The sequence below is a fragment of the Lithobates pipiens genome, unplaced genomic scaffold (genome assembly GCF_037356315.1).
Source record: "Lithobates pipiens isolate NorthernLeopardFrog02 unplaced genomic scaffold, aLitPip1_a1.2 Scaffold_13, whole genome shotgun sequence".
Classification (NCBI taxonomy): Eukaryota; Metazoa; Chordata; class Amphibia; order Anura; family Ranidae; genus Lithobates; species Lithobates pipiens.
The window spans coordinates 132,184,863-132,209,684 of NW_027507718.1; the positions used below are offsets into that span (position 1 = coordinate 132,184,863).

Sequence of the window (24,822 nt, forward strand, 5' to 3'; positions counted from 1 at the left end):
GCGTCATAACAAATCCAAACCAAGGGATATCTTTACAACGCGAGACTTCTCCTCTGCCGCAATGAGGAGAATGCCTCATATTAACAAAAGGCAGAGAATAAGGAAGATCAAAGGCGGCAATACAAGATACGCCGCATTCGCACGTCAATACTGCGCAAGCGCGGCTGACGTCATCGACATCTAAACGGCGTTTTTTTCGAAAAGGACACAAGGAAGTGCACTTTCTCAGGCAGCAATCAGCTGCCTGAGAAAAGTATGATCTACTAAGCAAAACATGTTTAGGAGGGTTTACTTCCACTTTAATGTGAGAAAGAAGAATTTTCTTCTTTAAGCTGAAGTTTGATCAATCACTTGACAAAACCATTTGGAAAATAGTGGATCTTGACGCTGCTTGTCCATATCTTGGACCCTCTGGCAGTACAAACAAAACCTGTGTTTTGCGAACATGAGTGATCACTCTTAAATAGATTCTGATCGCTCTTACTACATCAAGAGACTGTAGTGCTTTCTCTTCCTCAGATTAAGGCTTCTGGGGAGAAAGGAGGAAGAGAGATATCTTGGTTTAAATGAAAACCTGTTACCACTTTTGGTAAGAGTTCAGGATGAGGACATCAAATCACCTCATCCCTATACATGATGAAATATGGCTCTTACAAGACAGAGCCGTTAGTTCCAATACTCTTCTAGCAGAAGAAATGGCAAGCAAAAAAGATTATCTTTATTGTCAAAGAACCAAGAGAATTTCTCATAAGGTTCAAACGGCTGATTTAACAAAGCCGACAAGACCAATTTTAAATCCTACGGATTTAGAGGTGTCTTGATAGGGGGAATAAACTGTTACCCGCTGAATAAGCTACGCACCAAGAGAGGGAAGCAAGAGGCTGTAGGAAAAGACATTGACACGGCTGGATCTGGCTCTTGATAAAAGTCAAGGCCAGCTTCATTTCAGATCCCATATGCAGGAATCCTGCCTATTGACATAGCTTTAGGGGTGCCAACCCCTGGATCCATACCAAGAAACCTATGCCTTCCAGATTCTATAGTAAGTGATTCGAGAAGCCAGCTTCCTGGCATTAGTCAAAGTAGACACTACTGAAGGAGATCACCCATATCTATATCTTTTATAGAGTGGGATTCAACAGTCATACCTGTTAAACTCCTTGTCCGTAGAGTAGGATGAAATACCGGACCCTGTGCAAGAAGGTCTGGCTATAATGGCAGAGTCCAAAGGACTTCAACTGCCCTCCTTATGATCTCGATAAATTCAGATCTTCTGGGACCCGCTGGGGCCACCAGAATCACCACCTTCTGTTCCTGCTTAATCCTGCAGAGAAGGCGCGGAAGTAGCAGAGCTGGAGGAAATGCATAGATCAGTGAGAACTGATCCCCTGAGGAGACTAATGCGTCTGTTCCACCAGCTAGCGTACCCCTTGTTTGACAAAGTTGTCGACCTAACTAATGAATGTGGATGCGAATAAGTCCATGTCCGGAGTACCCCATCTAACATATTGCTAGGAAGACGTTGGGGTGAAGAGATCATTCTCCCAGAAATAATTGTTGGCGTCTTGAGCAGTACGTCTGAAATATTAAAATTGCTGATAGGCAAGGAGTGATGTGTTCTGCCAAAGCTAGAACATTATTCACTTTTTTTTATTATTTATTTATTGATGTAAGCCACCACCGTGGCTCTGTCAGACTGAATCCTGTCAGGACAGTCCTGTAATCCAACCGCCAAGATTCTATGGCCAGATATACTGCCTGAAACTTCCAACAAAGTTGATAGGCAAGGTCCTCTAATCTGGACCATCTCCCCTGGACAGAATCTTCTTCCAAGGCTGCTCCCCAGCCTAGAAGGCCGGCATCTGTTGACATCTTGCAGGATAAAGATTTTCCCTCCTGCTGGATAACAACCACCAATTTAGGCTCTGACCTATGTGTGGAGCCAAGCGTATTGGAAACACACAAGGTCTGAATCCTCTTTATTCCAGACCAACAGGATGGTGTCTTGAGGCAGTCTTTGAATAAAACTGCGCGTAAGGGATGACCTTGAAGGAGGCCACCATTTCCCCTAAAAATCTCCTGAAGCCAAAATGAAGGAATTTTCCTTCCTGAGAAGTTGAATTAGTCCTACAATGGAACTGATTCACGTCTGGGGTAAGAATACCTTCTTCTGTATGGTCTTTATAACCAGCCCCCAAGTAACCTCCTTGATGGTTTTAAGGAGAATCTTCCTAGGCTAAGAATCCAGCCTAAAGATTTCAGCTATCTACAGCTGAAATCAGACTCTCATTTTAGACCCAAGACTGAAAGACCTATTCAAAGTAGATCTTCTAATAGGCTAGGACCGCTATGCCTTGAGCCTTTAACCTGGCTAAAGGAGGTGCCAGAATCCTTCAGAACACTCATAGAGTGAGTGTGAGTGTGTGAGTGAGTGAGTGAGTGAGTGAGTGTGAGAGTGAGTGAGTGAGTGTGAGAGTGAGTGAGTGAGTGTGAGAGTGAGTGAGTGAGTGTGAGAGTGAGTGAGTGAGTGTGAGAGTGAGTGAGTGAGTGTGAGAGTGAGTGAGTGAGTGTGAGTGAGTGAGTGTGAGTGAGTGAGTGTGAGTGAGTGAGTGTGAGTGAGTGAGTGTGAGAGTGTGTGAGAGTGTGTGAGAGTGTGTGAGAGTGTGTGAGAGTGTGTGAGAGTGTGTGAGAGTGTGTGAGAGTGTGTGAGAGTGTGTGAGAGTGTGTGAGAGTGTGTGTGTGTCTCAACTTATAAAAGGATTGGATGTTTAAGTGCCAATTCAGATCTCAGAGATCCTGAACAGGTCTTACCTCTCTGCTGGACTCTGGGACCTTAAAAGGTTTGAGCCAAAAAACCCAGTTCCACTAAGGGAAACTCTGATATCACTGACTGGGATAACAGCTGATACAGAGACCTGAAAGAGACACTTCTCTTTTTTTCCTCTGGAACCTTAGGAGCATTCTTTGAGGAGATGGACACGCTTGCATAAGACTGCCGCATCAACAGCCCCAAGGACCCCACAGGCAGCACCCAAACAGGACCCCAACCCTCAGATCGAAAGCCGACTGAGTCATCCGGGCTCTTGAAACTCTAGATGTAACCTAAAGAAGAAAATCACAGAAATCACTCTGCTCTTAACATTGTTCCTGCCAGGCTGAGAATCGCAGGACCTTTCCCCTCACTCAAACAAATGGAGGTGCTCCTTCATGAGAAGGACTTAGCATTCTGCTTGATGGGCTTTCCGCCCCCAAGATCCTAGTGCTGCTCCTGGGAACTCTCTCCTGAAACTGACGATTGAGACCATTGAGACTGCCTAAATGCAGATACCCCAGGCATAGGAGAGGCTGCATGATTAAGGGACAGACTGGCTAAGGGTTTTCACCTGGTGCTTCGGCTGACCAATATCTCAGCCATGGACCTCTGCAAAAATGCACTAGTCCGAGTATAAGCCATAGGGCTTAAATGATCGAGTCCTTCATAGCATCTGTGAGACACTGAGTCAAATATACCAGCCCCCTGCCGAGTCAGTTGATCAGGTAGAACTTTCAGGTATCTCACACCTGTTCCTTAACCCCTTGGAGTCCACATTCCAATGCATTGGCTTAACTCAAAATGTGATCCACCACAATAGCGGAGCAGACGTTAAGGAGTTAATAGACTGAACTACTTCAATTGCAGCCAGAACTGCAAAAGACATCTAGTCTTTAAAAGGAAAATCCAACCTTAACTTGCTGGATCCTTTACCATCAGTGCATTATCCACTGGACATGCGAGACTCTGCTCACTGAGGTGATTGCAGCATTAATAGCTGGAACCCATTTCTTTCTGAAAAATGTTCCCATTCAGAATACATAGCTTTGCATTTTTAGTGCTTTTTGCATCTTGCAGATTTGCACTACAGAACTTGTTCCATAGGACACCATGTTGAATGGACTCCCATGTGATATCTCAAGAGCCTGTGGCAGGCAACAAAAGGGTTAAGTAAGGGAGTAGACTAACATCTGACTTGTGTGGCTACTCCCTGTTAGGATCATCTGAAGAGGAATTTGAAAATTTTCTCATCCTGAGAAGCTGAAGAGGGCCCTTCTCCACTAGATTCCTCAGAAGTGGAATCATCAGTTTCCTCCCGATGCTCTGAGGGGGATTCCTCTCCTTTCTCCCAGAGTTCCTCACTCTGAGGGTCCTGGGTGACATAGGGGGGCCTAGTGCATTTTCTTCCACTGAGTGAGGATGCGATTAAGGCCACTAATCTTTCCTCTAAACCGTTCATGGTTGAGGAAAATGTAATGTACACAGGGGCTGAAGTTCCCGAAGCAGCTACAGCCCCTGACCCTGATGGCTCTCCCTGGCCAGCCTCCCCGGATCCTACAGGGGGGGGGGGGGGGGGGAAGGTGCTGCAGAGGGGGGGGTCCTCAGCCTGAAGGGGACCCCTTAGAGCCCCTATTCTTCAGGGTACTTGTACCTCTTTTACCCATAGTGCAAACTAGAGCTGCCACGACGCGTCGACGTAATCGACTACGTCGACTAAGAAAATTCGTCGACGTGCGTAAATGGCGTCGACGCGTCACGCACGTGTCATTTCACGGGTAAATGGAGGTAATGGCGGCGGCACCTGCTGCTCCTGCTCCCGAGAATGGGGAAAAAAATTGCGGTGCAGCACGAAAATCCAGACCACGACTTTCAAAAGGTATGAGAATTCTTTAAACAGAGGCCAGATAAAATGGTCCTTTGTTCCCTCTGCAAAACCGAACTGGCGTACCACGGCAGCACTACTGCGATGCACGAGCACCTCAGAAGAAAACATCCTGGCGCACTACGGCCTCAAACGGACGAGCCAGCTTTGTAAGTACTTACTTACTAAAAAAAGCAGCTGAAAAGTTTGAGATATCCATGGCCAATGTAAATGTAGTTGTCCATGATAACGCTGCAAATGTTGTCGCTGCTCTGCGTATTTTGGAAGAAAAGCATGGCATCTCTTCTCTCAGGTGTGCTGGTCATACATTGCAGTTAGTTGTCAACCATGCCCTGAGGGATCCCCAGATCAGCAAGACCCTGAGGGCTGCAAAGTGCCTTGTGGAACATTTTAAAAAAAGTGAGCTGGCCACTACAAAGCTTAAAGCAAAGCAGCAACAAATGGGTACCCCTGAGCATGCACTAATAAATGATGTATCCGTAAGATGGAACAGTACTTTACACATGATCAGCCGCCTGCTTGAACAGAGGTGGCCGGTGACTGCAACTCTTTCCGATCCTGATGTCACACCACGAGGGAAGCGCTTTCTAGATTTAAAACATGATCAGTGGAGCTTACTTGAGAAAGTGGAACAAGTCCTGAAGCCATTTGAGTGTGCTACCGTTTTCTTGAGTGGAGAGGCCTATGTGACTGCTTCTGCTCTACCTCCTCTGGTAAAGGGCCTCCAGAAATCCATACAGAGCACCATTTACGAGACAGCAGCAGTCAAAGCTTTCCAAAGTGTTGCTGCACAGGAGATAACAAAATAACGGGAAACTAAATTCAGAGATGATGGTGGAGAAAATATATGTCTTATTGCAGCAGCCCTGGACCCCAGATTCCGCAAACTAAAATTCCTGCCAGCAGAGGACAGTTTAACCACTTTCAGACCGGACCATTTTGCTGGTAAATGACCAGAGGTCTTTTTACACTTTGGCACTGCGCTGCTTTAACTGGTAATTGCGCGGTCATGCAATGTTGTACCCAAACAAAATTTGCGTCCTTTTCTTCCCACAAATAGAGCTTTCTTTTGATGGTATTTGATTGCCTCTGCGATTTTTATTTTTTGCGATATAAACGTAAAAAGACCGCAAATTTTGAAAAAAAATGATATTTTCTACTTTTTGTTATTAGAAAAATCCAATAAACTCAATTTTAGTCATACATTTAGGACAAAATGTATTCAGCCACATGTCTTTGGTAAAAAAAAAGTCAATAATTGTATATTTATTGGTTTGCGCAAAAGTTGTCACATCTACAAACTAAGGTACGTTTTCTGGAATTTACGCAGCTTTTAGTTTACGACTGCCTATCTCATTTCTTGAGGTGCTAAAATGACAGGGCAGTACAAAACCCCCCCAAATGACCCCATTTTGGAAAGTAGACCCCCTAAGGAAATTGATAAGAGGCATGTTGAGCCCATTGAATATTTTATTTTTTTGCCTCAAGCGATTGAATAATGACAAAAAAAAAATTTTTTTTTTTTTTTTACACAAAGTTGTCACTAAATGATATATTGCTCACACATGCTATGGGCGTATGTGAAATGACACCCCAAAATAAATTCTGCTGCTTCTCCTGAGTACGGGGATACCACATATGTGGGACTTTTTGGGAGCCTAGCCGCGTACAGGGCCCCGAAAACCAAGCACCGCCTTCAGGCTTTCTAAGGGCGTCAATTTTTGATTTCACGCCTCACTACCTATTACAGTTTTGAAGGCCATAAAATGCCAAGATGGCACAAAACCCCCACAAATGACCCCATTTTAGAAAGTAGACACCCCAAGCTATTTGCTGAGAGGCATGTTGAGTCCATGGAATATTTTATATTTTGCCACAAGTTGCGGGAAAATTACAAACTTTTTTTTTTTTTTTTTTTTTTTCACAAAGTTGTCACTAAATGATATATTGCTCATGCATGCCATGGGCATATGTGAAATGACACCCCAAAATAAATTCTGCTGCTTCTCCTGAGTACGGGGATACCACATATGTGGGACTTTTTGGGAGCCTAGCCGCGTACGGGGCCCCGAAAACCAAGCACCGCCTTCAGGCTTTCTAAGGGCGTAATTTTTTGAGTTCACTTCTCACTACCTATTACAGTTTTGAAGGCCATAAAATGCCAAGATGGCACAAAACCCCCACAAATGACCCCATTTTAGAAAGTAGACACCCCAAGCTATTTGCTGAGAGGCATGTTGAGTCCATGGAATATTTTATATTTTGCCACAAGTTGCGGGAAAATTACAAACTTTTTTTTTTTTTCACAAAGTTGTCACTAAATGATATATTGCTCACGCATGCCATGGGCATATGTGAAATGACACCCCAAAATAAATTCTGCTGCTTCTCCTGAGTACGGGGATACCACATATGTGGGACTTTTTGGGAGCCTAGCCGCGTACGGGGCCCCAAAAACCAAGCACCGCCTTCAGGCTTTCTAAGGGCGTTACAGTTTTGAAGGCCATAAAATGCCAAGATGGCACAAACCCCCCCCCCCCAAATGACCCCATTTTAGAAAGTAGACACCCCTAAATTTAGGGGTACACTAGTGAGACTAGGTAATAAATGGCGGGTGCCCTGAAACTATAAAAAAATAACTAACCAACCAGCGTCACCTGTAACAGTTATATGGTGATCACTGGTGAAAGGGTTAACTAGGGGGCAATCAGGGGGCTTTATGCGGTAGTATATGGGGGTCCCTGGCGCTATAAAAAGCTGCGGCGAACCTAAATACCTACCTGCCTAACTAGCGTCACCTGTGACACTAATACAGCGATCAGAAAAACGATCGCTTATTAGGCTGGGTTCACACTGGAGCGATGCGGGAACGCCACGAATGCGCGGCGGGTTCCCGCATCGCATGCCTCCCGGCGGCAGTTCACACTGCCCTATGCGAACTGCTGGGAGTGTCAGTGAAATGTTAATGACACCCCCAGATCAGTTCGCATATCGCAGTGCGATCTGCAAACTTGGATCGCATGGTGTGAACACCCATGCGATCCGATTCTGCTGCGGACCAAAAAAAGGGTCCCGTGCGAGTTTGCGGCGGGTGCGACACGAATTCAGCCATACTATCTGTATAGCTGAACTCGAATCGCACAGAGATCGGATGTGATTTGCACTGCAGTGCGGTGCGAATCACATCCGTTCTCATAAACCGCTGCAATGTGAACCCAGCCTTAGTGACACTGGCGACGGGGGGTGATCACGGGGTTAAACCTTTATTGGGGGGGGTTAGGGGGGTACCTTAGAACTAAAGGGGGCTAACCCTAACTGCCCTAACAGTTATTAGTCACAAATGACACCTGCCGGGTGATCAGGGGGTTAAACCTTTATTAGGTAATAAATGGCGGGTGCCCTGAAACTATAAAAAAATAACTAACCAACCAGCGTCACCTGTAACAGTTATATGGTGATCACTGGTGAAAGGGTTAACTAGGGGGCAATCAGGGGGCTTTATGCGGTAGTATATGGGGGTCCCTAGCGCTATAAAAAGCTGCGGCGAACCTAAATACCTACCTGCCTAACTAGCGTCACCTGTGACACTAATACGGCGATCAGAAAAATGATCGCTTATTAGGCTGGGTTCACACTGGAGCGATGCGGAAACGCCGCGAATCCGCGGCGGGTTCCCGCATCGCATGCCTCCCGGCGGCAGTTCACACTGCCCTATGCGAACTGCTGGGAGTGTCAGTGAAATGTTACTGACACCCCCAGATCAGTTCGCATATCGCAGTGCGATCTGCAAACTCGGATCGCATGGTGTGAACACCCATGCGATCCGATTCTGCTGCGGGCCAAAAAAAGGGTCCCGTGCGAATTTGCGGCGGGTGCGGCGGGTGTGGCGGGTGCGGCGGGTGCGGCGAATGGCTGAACTCGAATCGCACAGAGATCGGATGTGATTTGCACTGCAGTGCGGTGCGAATCACATTCGTTCTCATAAACCGCTGCAATGTGAACCCAGCCTTAGTGACACTGGCGACGGGGGGTGATCACGGGGTTAAACCTTTATTGGGGGGGTTAGGGGGGTACATTAGAACTAAAGGGGGCTAACCCTAACTGCCCTAACAGTTATTACAGTCACAAATGACACCAATGCAAAAAAAAAAAAAAAAAAAAAAAAAATGACATTGGTGTCACTGTGACTGGGGGGCAGGGGTAATTGGGGGGGTGATCGGGGGGTAAAGGGGGGGTGTGAGTGTGCCTGGCATGTTCTACTGTGTGTGGGATGTGTTGGTGCAACTCACTGATCCGCTCTCCTCCGTGTCGGAACGAAAAATACCGACACGGAGGAGAGAATACATCACTTCCTCTCCTGTGTTTACATTACAGGAGAGGAAGTGATGTCACCGGGGATTTCCATTCGTCGGGAGCGATCGCGAGGGGGTGGCCATGAATGAATGGCTGTCCCCTCGTCCGGGATCGCTCCCGAACGAAAACCGACCGCCGCAGGCACCGGGCGGGGGCCCGATCGGGCCCCCGACCCGCGGGAGGCAAAGGACGTACATATATGTGCTTATGCCTGCCCGTGCCATTCTGATGACGTAGATCGGCGTGAGGCGGTCGGCAAGTGGTTAAAAGTTCACCTCAAGGTCCAAGCTCTTGCTCTTGAAGTGAAAAGAAGATACGAGGAAGAGCAAATGCAACATCCATGTGAGGAACAACTGTCAACCAGTGCAGACATGAAATTTTCTGAGAAGAGGCAAGTGTCTGTTAGACACTTTGCTCGGTTCTTCAGATTACCACCACAGTAATGGCGAGGATGACACTGGTCACATCCAAGATCAAGAAACCCACAGTGAAGTTGTGCGGAATGAGATACACATGTGTTGGAATCGAACATGAATTAATGTTATACATATAAAGTTCTACACATCTGTTTGTACAACTGAACTCAGCCATATTGATATTTGCAGTCCCACATGTTTAAAGGCATAGAGGAATGTGGCACCAAACAGAAGCTGCATAGCAGAATGAGTTCTATTCAGCCCACCTGGTGTGCACGGAGCTTCAAAGAGATTTAGGACAATGACGGCGCCGGTCTGTCTGTAAGGACAAAAGGATAACTAATGAGCGGGAAGGGCGTCCGAGATCGAATCACAAGATGTGAACCCAGTCGGACCAGTTACAATTCATGGGCAAACCCTGCCCCCCAGAGGCCAATTATGGCAGGACTGTCAGAGATATTTAGCCTGAGGGAGGAGACGCCCCAGAGACACTGATTGGTCCACAGGCAAAGGAGGGTGGGCAATGGGGTGTGGTGTGGCTGAGGTGTGTTTATCAAAAAGGGGTTCATCAATGGGAGCTGCCTCTCATTCCATCAGGAGGTCCAGTCACGAGGGTCTGATAAGTATAATGCTTGTATTGTATTTTGATTGTATGTTATGTACTCTGGTAACTTCTATTGATACCTTATGTAAGCTTTCTTATTTCCTTGGGAAATAAATCAGATTTGATTGATCTTAGACTGTGTATTTGGTTTCATAGCTAATTGTTATAGTATTGTGATATTAACGATAGCATGTGCTCAGGGTATAGATAGACTAAACTATAGGGACTAGACAAAGTAATACATAACTGACAATAATAGGTTGTATTGATCAGTTACTTCAACATGTATTTCAGTGAGAAGGCTATTCTAAAGGAAGAAAATCCGCTTAAATGGTGGAAGGAAAATGAAAAGAGGTTTCCCATCTTGGCCATGCTGGCAAAGAGTTACTTGTCTGTGCCTGCAACATCAACACCATCTGAAAGGCTTTTCTCAGTTGCTGGCAACATTATGACTAAAAAAAAAAAGAGCAAGCCTAACATCAGAGCATGTTGATATGCTAACCTTCCTCCATTGCAATGCTAAAATATAGCATTGTAATGGAGGAAGTAACACAGGCCCCCCAACCTTTTGCACTTGTCATGACTGTGTTGTGTTCTTGTTGGGCTGTATTAGTGTATTTATGTTGAGATGGCTCATGGCTGCCTTCAGTGTTGTATTGGCCATATTTTTGCACAGCCACAGTGTTGAGCAGTGCTTTTGGTGGGCTTGGTTCCTCCTTGCTTCCTTCCTTAAAAACGGTTACCTCCTCAGTTATGTTTTACATTACAATTAAAGTAACACCACAAAAATACTGCTCAATCAGCACTCTGACTCTACAATAACACTATATATTCAATCATCAATGTTTACAATTACATAGTGTTATTGTATGTTGACCAGCATTTTTGTGGTGTTAAACAACAACACTTTAGGTCAAGAGGCATAATGCCATATAAATTCTGCCTAACACTTTGCAAAAGATGCATTCTGAAGGCATGTGTGGTTGAGGAGTAGTAAGGTTACCCAGCACAATGCCTTCTGAATTCATCTTTTGCAAAGTGTTAGGCAGAATTTATATGGCATTTTCATGCCTCATGCCCTAAAGCGTTACGTTTTATTTTTGGGAACTTGTGTTTTTGCACAGTGTTGAGCAGCAGTTCAGACTCAGAGCAGCAGCGCTTTTGTTGGATATGGCTCCTTCTTGAAAACTATGTTACCTCCTCAGGTATGTTTTACATTACAATTAAAGTAACACACCACATAAATACTGCTCAATCAGCACTCTCTACAATAACACTATGTATTTAATTCAATCAATGATGATTACAATTACAATACATAGTGTTATTGTATGTTGACCAGCATTTTTGTGGTGTTAAAACAACAACACTTTAGGTCAAGAGGCAGAATGCCATATAAATTCTGCCTAACACTTTGCAAAAGATGCATTCTGAAGGCATTGTGTTACCTTACTACTCAACCACACATAATGCCTTCAGAATGCATCTTTTGTAAAGTGCTAGGCAGAATTTATATGGAATTTTCATGCCTCATGCCCTAAAGCATTACCTTTTTATTTTTGGGCACTTTATTTTGGTATATTATGTCTTTCATGTGTTTTGTACACACTTCAGTGTTGAGCATGAGCAGCAGTGCTTTTGTAGCATTTTTATATGGCATTTTTTTTAATGCTTCAGGCTCTGAATTAATGGTAATGGCATAACCATTATTCGTGCCTGATGCTAAAGTGTTTACATTTTATTTTTGGCACTTTTTTAAACTGTAAAAACTTTACCACATTGAAGTACTTTTTGGAAAAAATTTAATAAAAGTTGAAATATTATATTTAGAAGTTGTACGTATAATTTTTTTGTAAAGTTATCCAAAGGATTATTATCCAATTACAAAAAGAACACAGTAGATTCATTTAAAAAAATTAATAAATAATAATCGGATAGTCGTTGACTAATCGAAAAAATAAATCGATAGATTAGTCGACAGACAAATTAATCGTTAGTTGCAGCTCTAGTGCAAAGTAACAAAAGGTAGAGGTACCACACCTGGTGGACACGGTGGTGGACGGGGCGGACGGCGGCGGGGTACATTACCGCTCTCTGCCCAGGCCTGTCTCAGCCCCGTAATCCGTGGAGGGAGAATCCCAGAAGGAAAAAAAAACCTTACCTTCATCCTTCCTGGAGCATGGCTAGAGAAGCATAGAGCGTGGACAGCAGCAGACAGACAATGCATGAAAAGGTATGTGCTCTTGGCAGCCCCCGGTGGAGACTATAGGCATAGCATACATTTACTTAAAAGGAGAAAACCTACTAGAACTAGAAAAATTCTTGAGGAGTCTCCCTTACCTTATCCAGCTGCAGGTTCTGAATAACAGACCCAATCGTCACCTCTTACGGTGGGCTCCGTTAGGAAAAAACCTTCAGAGAATGGGGCCCTCTTAAATAGGGGGATCTGCAGTTCTGGGCCCATAAAGCACCCTGCCAGGAATATGGCTGAAAAAAAACAAATACTGGATCCCAGGGTCCAGCTCTCTAAAAAGAGAAGCGTTACAGGTAAAACCTCGTTTCTTCAGACACGAGGCCCGGGCACCATCCAATTCGGCCTGGAAAAGACACCTTGAATGGATCCAGTCGCATAGCTGGCCCCAGTAAGGATATTCCAGAGGAGCACAGCGCATCTTTACTTGTGACCAACACCTAAGACACTGGAGAAAAAACTGAGGACTCCCAGTAATGGAAGGGGTTATATGGGGGAAGTTCACGCCTTAAGTGGCGTGCCAGTGTCCAGCACCTGATATGCCGATATAACCCACATAGCTCTTACTATGGCTGTGTCCCCTGATGTAAGAAAATAAAATTATATAAACACACACACACACACACACACACACAGTATCTCACAAAAGTGAGTACACCCCTCACATTTTTGTAAATATTTTATTTTACCTTTTCATGTGACAACACTGAAGAAATTACACTTTGCTACAATGTAAGGTACTGAGTGTACAGCTTGTATAACAATGTATATTTGCTGTCCCCTTGAAATAACACACAGCCGTTAATGTCTAAACTGCTGGCAACAAGAGTACACCCCTAAGTGAAAATGTCCAAATTGGGCCCAATTAGCCATTTCCCTCCCTGGTGTCATGTGACTCATTCGTGTTCCAAGGTCTCAGGTGTGAATGGGGAGCAGGGGTGTTAAATTTGGTGTTATCACTCTCTCATACTGGTCACTGGAAGTTCAACATAGCACCTCATGGCAAACAACTCTCTGAGGATCAGAAAAAAAAAAAAAAAAAAAAAAAAAATAGGTTTCTCTACATAAAGATGGCCTAGGCTATAAGACCCTTAAATTGAGCTACAGAAAGGTGGCCAAGACCATACAGCAGTTTAAAAGGAGAGCTTCCACTCAGAACAGGCATCGCCATGGTCGACCAAAGAAGTTGAGTACACGTGCTCAGCATCATATCCAGAGGCTGTCTTTGGGAAATAGATGTACGAGTGCAGCCAGTATTGCTGCAGAGGTTGAAGTGGGAGGATCAGTCTGTCATTGCTCAGACCATATGACGTAAACTGCATCAAACTGGTCTGCATGGCTGTCATCCCAGAAAGGACAACATCTTCTACAGATGATGCACAAGAAAGCCTGCAAACAGTATGCTGAAGACAAGCAGACTACAGACATGGATTACTGGAACCATGTCCTGTGGTCTGATGAGGTCAAGATAAACTTATTTGGTTCAGATGGTGTCAAGCGTGTGTGGCGGCAACCAGGTGAGGAGTACAAAGACAAGTGTGTCTTGCCTACAGTCAAGCATGGTGGTGGGAGTGCCATGGTCTGGGCCGCATTAGTGCTGCCAGGACTGGGCGCTACAGTTAATTGAGGGAACCATGAATGCAAACATGTACTGTGACATACTGAAGCAGAGCATGATCCCATCCCTTAGGAGATCGGGGCACAGAGCAATATTCCAACATAAGCCCAAACACACCTCCAAGACAAACACTGCCTTGCTGAAGAAGCTGAGGGTAAAGGTGATGGACTGGCCAGGCATCCGTGGGGTGTCCTCAAATGGAAGATGAAGGAGCGAAAGGTCTCTAACATCCACCAGCTCAATGATGTCATCATGGAGGCGTGGAAGAGGACTCCAGTGGCAACCTGTGGCGCTCTTGTGAGCTCCATGCCCAAGAGGGTTAAGCCAGTGCTGGAAAATAATGGTGGCCACACAAAATATTGACACTTTGGGTCCAATTTGGACATTTTCACTTAGGGGTGTACTCACTTTTGTTGCCAGTGGTTTAGACATTAATGGCTGTGTGTTGAGTTATTTTGAGGGGACAGCAAATTTACACCGTTATACAAGCTGTACAAGCACTACTTTACATTGTAGCAAAGTGTAATGTCTTCAGTGTTGTCACATGAAAAGATGGAATAAAATATTTACAAAAAAATGTGAGAGGGGTGCACGCACTTTTGTGAGATACTGTATATAACCATACATATACATACACAGGCTGGTCATTCGGAGCGGCAATCAAGCCTCAGCCTCCTGTTATATATATATATATATATTATCTCTCATTTACATCTACATCCACGTTTAATCCATGCGAAGTAAACACGCCATGGTCCTCAAGTAAATCCTGTACAAGAGCTTTGGGAAAACCCTGGCCAGGATGTTTGGCCATATGCTCCACTGACTTCTTTCATTGGGGAGTCCTATGAATTGTCACAGCTGGCATGTTCTAATGGTGATGGATGTTCGCTATCTACACGGCTGCTTTTAAACATTTAAGGAGAGGATTACGTTTTTTGCACACTCATTTTGTACTTGGACTTTATTTTTCAGTGTTATTCTTAGAGAACATTGGATTGACACTTTATAGTATCATTGCATTATTTTATATTCTAAAATGATCCATCATTGTTTTATTAGCACGTTTCTTTTGACCTCTATGATACTAGTACTGATAAGAGAATGCAAAGGGTCAACTGAGCTGCAAAACTTCAAATTGGAGCACCAGTGGCTATGCAGCTTCTGAAGAAACTTGCTAGAAGAAAATAATCTTGATGAAAAGAAAAGTTTATAGCTTCTATCAGAGCAGCGAAAAAAGACATACTCTTCTCCTTGTACAGTAGCAGAAAATGGGGAATACTGGGAGTGGGAGGTGTTATAATGGGCTGTCTTTATAGCTTTGTTTGTCAGTGTCAAATCCCTAGACGACAGCAGCATAACTCATCGGGTCCAGAATAATTCAGCCTCTGTTCTAATGTATTTCTTAAAAAGGAAAAAAAAAATTGTCTATAGAAACAGGCTGGGCTTCACCTCTGGGTTACAGGAGTGCAATTAGTTTTGCACTCCTGTGACCTGTTTTAAGCAGAGAGCGGTCTTCAGTTCACTCTGCGCTGAGGTCACTGCCATCAGTCGAGGCAGCATGTCATCCTTATTTTCCAAGTCTGAATCCACCAGCTGCCTTGATTGATGGCAGTCTCAGCGAGTCGCTGAGACGGACGCTTCTCACCCCTCCACAGCTCAGCGCTCCAGTGAGCGTGGAGAAGCAGAGAGGAGAGACGCTGACTGACTGGCAGCAGCTCTCCTCTCGGGGATCTGTGAAAAACGAGCCATCGGTGATGTTTAGGTTCTCAGTGCAGAGACGACTGGGGAGAGATGCAGCATCAGTCTGATGCTGCATTCACATAGGTAAGTATGGATTGAAAAAAATAAAAATAAATAAATACATACTTCTCTTTTAAAATGACCTTGTGCTTACAAGCATGCACACTCAAGGTGGATATCCTGAAAATGCAGTAGAAATTAGCCCTCATTCACCTTTGTATTACAAGCATTGTGGAGAAAGATTATGTTCAAAGTTTACAAAATACAGTACACTCCTCACATTTTTGTAAATATTTTATTGTATCTTCATGTGACAACACTGAAGAAATGGCACTTTGCTACAATGTAAAGTAGTGAGTGTACAGCTTGTATAACAGTGTCAATTTGCTGTCCCCTCAAAATAACAACATAATAAATAACATAATAATAACATAACATAATAAAATAGCCACTAATGTCTACCCTCTGGCAACAAACGTGAGTACAACCCTAAGTGAAAATGTCCAAATTGGGCCCAATTACCTATTTTCCCTCCCCGCCGTCATGTGACTTGTGAGTGATACAAGGTGTCAGGTGTAATGGGGAGCAGGTGTATTAAATTTGGTGTTATCACTCTCACACTGGTCACTGGAAGTTCAACATGGCACCTCATGGCAAAGAAATCTGAGGATCTGAAAAAAAGAATAGTTGCTCTACATAAAACAAAAAAAAAAAAATACAATAAATGAGCAATAATTAGCTGCACGCCCCAATGAAAGCGCAAAAAATGTGGAGAATTTCCCTGTGGGGTTTTGTATTGCAGCAAACAAATTCGAAATAGTTTATTACAGAGAATAGCATACAAAAGCACAACTGTCAAGGCACAAGCTCTATAGCAGAAACTGGTAGGCAAACATAATTATACAGTGGTGCAGTGAACATTAAAAAGTCCCATAGTAACTGTAGAAAATCATAAGAAACTCCAACGCGTTTCGACCGCATCATGCCTTCAATAGACTACGCCCAATGATCAGACAGCGCAGCGGAACTAATATGCCCCCCCCACCACAGGGGTACAGATACCTACCAGGCCATGATGAAGACCTACAAGAGGAATGTGACCATAGGCTTTGGAGTCAGACCCATTGGGAATGTAGAGCCTGAACCCTTTGCTTTAAGCCAATAGGATACTGTTTTGCAGCATTCTAGAATGAAACTGGGCATAAGGAATGGCCACGAATGAAGCCACCATCTTTCCCAACAACCTCATGCAAAGTTGAAAAGGAGAAATTCATCTTGGTTCGACTACCTTAATCTGTTCCTTTATGGCGCTGATCTTTGCCTGGGGTACGAATACCCTTTTTTGCGTGTACCTATGATCAGACCCAAGTACTATCTTCATGGTTTTAAAGAAGATTCCTCCTAGGTTGAGAATCCGACCTAGATATTCCAGGTAGTCAAATGTGGTGACCATACTTTGGTCTAAGCGGGCTACCAACTGGTCTATCAAGAACAGATCGACTAGGCAAACCATAATTGTTATACCTTTGAGCCCTCAATCTAGCTAGAAGAGGAGCAAGAACCCTTGTACTCGAGGTACAGCAGCTAGATCAGAAAGCAGAGCTACACACTGAAAATGAAGATTTTCCACTTTGAAAGTAGATATTACTAGTGTGCAAGGGAACAGGCATATGGAGACATGCATCTTTGATGTTGATTGACGCCAGAAGTTCTCCTCCTTGTAGGATGGAGATAACAGATTAGATTGACTTCATGCAAAAAAGATTATATTCAGGAATTTTATTTTAGATTGTTGAGATCCAGAATGTCCATTTGGATTTAACCAACCTCTGCTCTTACATGGGGGCCACCATGAACACTTTCTGCCAAAAGATGGTCCAATGATTGAGAGATTTTTTTTTTCTCTGGATCCTTAGGAACGTATGATCTGAGAAAAAGAGGAGACGGAATCTCTTGGAACTCCAGTTTGTACCTTGAAGCTATTGAGGAAGACCCCCATTCGTCTTGACACGCCTCCTGCCAGATCCCTGAGAACTGCAGAAGAATTCTTCCTATTGAGCAAGAGGGGGCACCTATTCATAAGGAGACTACAGTATCTTGTAGGCTTCCTCCTCCAAGACCTCTTTTGTGCCTGGGGTTAACCCTGAGGATTACCCTTTGAAGCCATCGTGACTGCCTGGAGGCTAATGCCCCTGGCACAGAAGAAAGAGCTTTGAAATAAAAAAATACGTTTACTCCTTCACTTAAATGGCAAAAGAGGTATCTTTCTTTTAGTAGAAATTCTTTGGACAGAGAATCCAAAATATCCCCAGATAGCCATTTCACTGCAAAAAGGAAGACTAGCCAGGAGCTTGTTGCGTGCCACTTAGCGAAGGGAGCGAGGCCTAAAAGGATAGAATTTGTCATAGCAACTATCGCAAACATAAAGCTGCCTCCTGGACCTGCTGAGCAGGATAACATTGCACGCCTGTTTAAACTGGTCTGTCAACGATTACTCAATTACTTTCAGCACAGGCTGAGACACTCAACCTGCCAGAGAAATTCCATCCAGCGTTGGATCCCTAAGTATGTGAGTATTGTCTGCCGGACAAGTCAAACTTACTCACAAAAAGATAGCAGCGTTAGTTGCTGGTGCACCCTACTTAGTGAATATTCTCTACCATAGGATAAAGTGTGAAAACTTTTTAGAAAGTAAAAATAATGCTCATCTGGGATCCTCCAGATACAAAAAACTTTTCCAACAATGGATGGACAGGAAAAAGCATCCACAGCTTGAGGCTTTAGTGAACCCAAATACTCAGTTAAGGGTAGATAAATGTGGAGCGGATCATTCAGCAAGAAATTGTACACTCAATCTTACAGATTGTGAAAGCTGACTCTCCTGCATTTGACACTTCAGAAGAGGAGTTATCAGCCTCACCACAGTCCCCTGAGGGAATTAGTCTGCTCCTGCCCCTAGGAAAATGGAAGAGAACCTGTCAAATCTTGACCACACTGGGATACAATTAAAGTTGCTAAACTTTTTTCTTTTTTTTTTAAACCTACCATGGCTGAGGAAAGAGTAAAATGAATAGGGGCTGCAGTGTTGAAAACAGTTGTAAATATTTCATGGCCCCGATGCTCACTCTGACCAGCCACCCCCTCTCAGGGGGGATGACATTTGTAGAGTAGGCTTTCCAGAGCTTGAGGGAAACTCTTTTAGCTCCTTTTTTGGGGTGTTTAAACCCCCCTTCTGAACATAGCCCGATGCAAAAAGCAGAGGTACTACCAGCAATAGTCAGCCACTGCTGCTGCTATTAACGCTGAGCCTGATGCAATAGTAAACATGTCAAAACGAATGCTTGTGTCACCAAACCGCTTTCATGCTCCTTTACGCTCTTGTGTCCCTCCACCACCTTGTATTCTCCCCCTCCTTGTGAAGAGGGGGAGAATACAGCACAGGTGGGGAGTGTCTGGAGAAGAAACACACCCCCCCCCCCGACTTACCGGAGGTCTGCTGCATGCTGGAGAGAAAAAGAAGCCTGCTGCACCGAACACTGTGATCTCTTAAGGAAGCATGAGAAGGTATGAGCTCCATACAGCCCCCAGCCGTGACACATAGGCATGACAAAATGTACTTATTAAAAGGAGACATTTCATAAGAAAATTCAAAAATTTCTTAGAAAACTCTTTACCTTTCCCGCCGCAGGGTTTTCTGTAGTAAAAACCAACAGACCCAATCTTCCCCCTTCATGGTGGGTTCAGTTAAACCTTCAGGAGCCGGGAATCCTCGGGGGAAAACCAACAATCATGGACCTGTAATAGCACCACCGCCAGTAAAACTTTATGGCCTTAATACCAAAAGTACTGGATCCCGGGGTCCAACTCTCTAAAGAGAGAAGTGTTTACAGGCAAAACCCTGTTTCTTCAGACAGGAGGCTTGGGTACCATTCAATTCGGCCTAAAAGACACTTTAAATGGATCCGACTGCAAAGCTAGCCCCAGCAAGGATTGCTCCAGTGGAGCTCAGCACAGCACATCTTCACTCATGACACCTTAGACACTGGCGGAAAAAAAATGGAGATGCTCCTGGTATGGGAGGGGCTACATAGGGAGGCAACTTCCTGTTTAGGGTGTGCCAGGGTCCAGCACCTGAAGGTGGACTATAACCCGCATAGGAATTACTCTGGCACTGTGTCCCGTGATGTATGATTAAAGAAAGATGGTCTAGGCTAGAAAAAGATTAAAAAGCACGGTGGCCAAGACCATACAGCGATTTAACAGGACAGGTTCCACTCAGAACAGGCCTCGCCATGGTCAACCAAAGAAATGAGTGACCATGCTAAGCGTCATATCCAGAGGTCGTCTTTGGGAAATAGACGTATAAGTGCTGCCAGCATTGCTGCAAAGGTTGAAGGGGTGGAGGGATCCGCCTGTCAGTACTTAGACCATAACCCGCTCACTGCATTAAATTGGTCCGCATAGCTGCGATCCCAGAAGGAAAAGTGAAAAAAAAAAAATATTGGTGTTGCGCTCCTAATATGTTAGTGTTAATAATACACTATAGTGAAGTGATTACAAATCTAAACAATAATGTGTCTAGAATATACTGTATAGCAAATAAAATAAATAGACTATATACCAGTATATTACTACATAGAGTGCCGATGTGCTGATCAATAAATATATTAAAGATATTCAGGGTACACACAAAAACCACAAGCAAAACATATGTGGGCAAGCAAAACTCGCATATAAAAAAACGTGACTGTGTTCCAGACTGAGAAGTGTAAATAGATATAGGAACTAGTCATCCAGACAATTGAATATAAATAAAGTCCAAGCAAGCAATATAAGTATAGTGAACAAATAGTAAATCAGGGTCCAAAGTGAAAATATGGTGGATATTCCAAAATAGCAGCATGTGAAAATGGTGATCACAACCAGGTGACAGTGTGATTTAGAACACTGGTGATACTTCGGTGTCCACAGTACCCATAGGTGTACTAAATTACCTTACTGCTGTAAGGTAAACAGCATGTAGGGAGTAAAGGGATTTAAATCCTCAGGGTGGACTGGCTCCTGTATACTCCTCCTGTTCAGAAGGGCTTTATATGCAGGGGAACAATTCTTTTCCTTCCCAAGGTGGATATCGAGGACCACTTAAAAAACTCATAGAAGAGGGATATAGAGCCTCCTCTGCTGCCAGATCCAGCAATGTCTCCCAGAAGGAAGCCTCTTCTAAATATGATGCACAAGAAAGCCCGCAAACATTTGCTGAAGACAAGCAGACTAGGGACATGGATTACTGGAACCATGTCCTGTGGTCTGATGAGACCAAGGTAAACTTATTTGGTTCAGATGGTGTCAAGCATGTGTGGCAGCAACCAGGTGAGGAGAACAAAGACAAGTATCTTGCCTACAGTCAAGCATGGTGGTGGGAGTGTCATGGTTTGGAGCTGCATGAGTGCTGCTGGCACTGGGGAGCTACATTTTATTGAGGGAACCATGAATGCCAACATGTACTGTGACATACTGAAGCAGAGCATGATCCCCTCCCTTCGGAGACTGGGCTGCAGGGCAGTATTCCAACATAACGACCCCAAACACAGCTCCAAGACAACCACTGCCTTGCTAAAGAAGCTGAGGCTAAAGGTGGACTGGCCAAGCATGTCTCCAGACCTAAACCCTATTGAGCATATATGTGGGGCATCCTCGAACGGAAGTTGAAGCGCAAGGTCTCCAACATCCACCAGCTCCATGATGTCATCATGGAGGAGTGGAAAAGGACTCTAGTGGCAACCTGTGAAGCTCTGGTGAACTCCATGCCCAAGAGGGTTAAGGCAGTGCTAGAAAATGATGGAGGACACACAAAATATCGATACTTTGGTCCAATTTGGACATTTTCACTTAGGGGTGTACTCACTTTTATTGTCAGCAGTTTAGGCACGAATAGCTGTGCGTTATTTTGAGGGGACAGCAAATTTACACGGTTATACAAGCATTACTTTAAACTGTAGCAAAGTGTAATTTCTTCAGTGTTGTCACATGAAAAGATAGAATCAAATATTTACAAAAATGTGAGGAGTGTACTCACTTTTGTGAGAGTGCGTGTGTGTGTGTGTGTGTGCATATGCATGCGTGTATGTATGTGTGCGTGTGTGTATGTATGTATGTATATCTGAGCCTTGATTGAGCAAAGGCCAATGGCTCTTTTAGCAGAGCGTGCTGTGATTTGGCCAGTCATCATACAGCAATGCACATATCGCACTGTAGGTAATAAATTCAGCTTTTTTCTATAAGAGCAGATTCCAGCAAGCTACTATCCCTATATGATAAACAATCAAAACAATTGTTTCTAAGCCTTTAGAAAGGAGCTGAAAATTGCTCTAGAGTATTTGTTGTGGTCTTTAAGAATCTTTAGGAAAAAATAACTTTACAATAAAAGCAGTCAGAAGTCAGGAATGACTTGTTTTAAAGCCTCTTTTACTGCTTGTTCATAATTCATAAATAGTTGAATGTCCATAGTCTGCGGACAGGTGCACTTTAACATAACAGAACTGCACTCTAAAAAGGGAAGTTCCACTTTATCTCCACCAACCTCCCCCCCGCTTTTGGACGTTTGGGCGTGGGAACCTAATATTAGTAGGTACCTACCCCCACTTCTGGTCATATCACTTAAGCCATTACAATGGAAATTCAAGTGATGCAACTGGTTCAAGCACTGCAGATGAAGGTCAGACATTTAGTACTTAATCTGTAAGTCTGTGAGCATATCCAGTATCTATTATTGCAAATCTGATCATTTAAGAACTGTTCCCCTTTCTTTGAAAATGTATACTGTGGCAAGCTGAATTGAGGAGAAGATTCAGTGGAACCTGACATTGCAAGTGAGCACAAGCCAGTATCTCTGCGCTACTTGTTCTCAGAAATATGTTTTTAGCAAACCTTACACCCAATGGCATGGGACCAATGTAGGCGTGCCAGTTCGTTTTGCAATGCAAAAAACAGACTACAAAAAGCAGCATACAGGTATTGGCAGTGCATAACTATTAAATCTATACAAATGGGGGGGGGGGGTGTAATAAACTACAATAGCACCATGTCTTAACAAGATTTCTAAAGCACAATTGAAATCCTGAGGGTGGAATCGAAATGACTATAAATGGCAATGGACGGAGCTCTGGAATCTACCGGTGATTATGAAAGTTACACAAATACTTTACCTTATTGCTGGTATGAAAATGGCCCAATTACAGTCATGTGGAAAGTATATCCAATGGAAATTGCTGACTTTTCCAACATATTCAAATTGCCAAACATTATATCTTTATTTAAATACTGCCTGCATATAAAGGTTATATGCTTAATAAGGGGGCTTTCACGCCAATGCGGTGTGATTTTTCTGCAGCGTGGGTGCAGCGCAGTGTATATGTGGTTTTTGTGCAAGTAACCTATGCTTTGCTATAGTCTTCTATAACACTGGGTGGTTTGGTGCATTTTCTGAAAGTAGACCAAAAGTTCCTGCATGCAGGACTTTTGGTGCGCTTTCAGAACACATCAAAGCCGCCTGATCTAATAGAAGTCTATGCAAAGAACAGGTAACCCGCATGAAAAAATACACCAAGCTGCAGCGAAAACCGAACCACATCAGTGTGAAAGCGTCCCAACACAAAGTTAAAAACAGGATTTTTAAAACAGCTTACCTGTAAAATCCTTCTCTGATGTATATCAGGGGACATAGTACTTACTATGTGGGTTATAGGGGCCACCGATAGGTGATGGACACTGGCACGCCCTAAGGCAAGAAGTGTACTCCCTATATAACTGCTCCCACTACTGGGAGTACTCAGTTTTGTAGCCAAGCAATACAAGTGTACACCAAGAAGGGAGGGGACCTCTGTGTCCCCTGATGTACATCAAAGAAAAGGATTTTACAGTTAAGGCGTTTTAAAAATCATGTTTACTTTTCTTACATCAGGAGACACAGAGCCATAGTACTTACTATGTGAGATGTCCCATAGCAATGGCAACTGAAGGGAGGGAGACGCAACAAAAAAAAAAGAAGCCAAAAGGACTCATACTGCAGCCTGCAGTACACTGCGCTCGAAGGCAATATCCTCATGACCTTTAACATCGATTTGATAAAATCTGGTAAACGTATGAACTGAAGACCAAGTTGCGGCCTTACAGATCTGAGCCATAGATGCCTGATGATGCACCACCCAAGAGGCACTAATCGCCCTGGTTGAGTGTGCTTTACCACTTGGCGCCCATACTACGTCTATTGACGTCATGGGCTTTCGGTGGTTATATTTGAATGATGCCTGAGGCCACAGACATCATTCAGATATCGGCGTTTTCAGCCAGCGATTCCCTGCACCATAAGGAGGATCATAGCGGCTGTTCCAACGCTTGATCGTTCTTACGGGCGGCGGGAGGGGACGCGCCCCCCCCCCCCCCGCCCTCTGGTGCTTGTACCGACTCACCACTTCCATCGGTGAGTCGGTCACAGGATCCGCCGGCCCCCGCAAGTTACCATAGAGTCTCTATGATCGTTCGGAGGCTGGGCGCGATGTTATGACGTCACGCCCGGCCTCTGTATTCAAATTAACGGCGCCGATCTCGCTAGGAAGCCAGGATCGTTTTTTTTTTTTTTTTTTTTTTTTTTTTTATTATTCTTCCCAGCCTAGAGGTGACATATGGGGTCTTATTGACCCCATATCTCACTGTAAATATGTCAGATCGTGCCATATTCCTATTACAAGGGATGTTTACATTCTTTGTAATAGGAATAAAAGTCATCCACTTTTTTTTTGTTTTTATTTTTATTTTTTAAGTGTCAAACTAAAAAAATTAAAATAAAATTAACAAAAAAAAAAAAATTTAAAGCGCCCCTGTCCCCGTGAGCTCGTACACAGAAGCGAACGCATACGTAAGTCCCGCCCACATATGAAAACTGTGTTCAAACCGCACATGTGAGGTATCGCCGCGAACGTTAGAGCGAGAGCAATAATTAGACCTCCACTGTAGCCCAAAACATGTAACTAGTAAAAAAAAAAAATTTCAAGTGTCGCCTATGGGGATTTTTAAATACCAAAGTTTGGCACCATTCCACGAGCGCGTGCAATTTTGAAGCGTGACATGTTGGGTATCTATTTACT

At 44.0% G+C, this 24,822-nt stretch overlaps 1 protein-coding gene across 2 annotated transcripts in view; it reads right to left on the reverse strand.

The window, feature by feature from the left end:
- The window catches only part of GNA11 (G protein subunit alpha 11), a 178,677-nt gene that overhangs the window by 6,201 nt on the left and 147,654 nt on the right, over positions 1–24,822 (reverse strand). Inside the window, exon 7 of one of the 2 annotated variants that reach the window (XM_077475588.1) lies at positions 15,958–16,350. The exons of the other annotated variant lie outside the window; for it this stretch is intronic. Coding sequence (XP_077331714.1) covers positions 16,328–16,350 — 23 coding nt within the window. The 3' untranslated portion in view covers positions 15,958–16,327. Of the gene's footprint in view, positions 1–15,957; positions 16,351–24,822 lie in introns of those variants that run through there. 2 annotated transcript variants of the gene reach the window in all.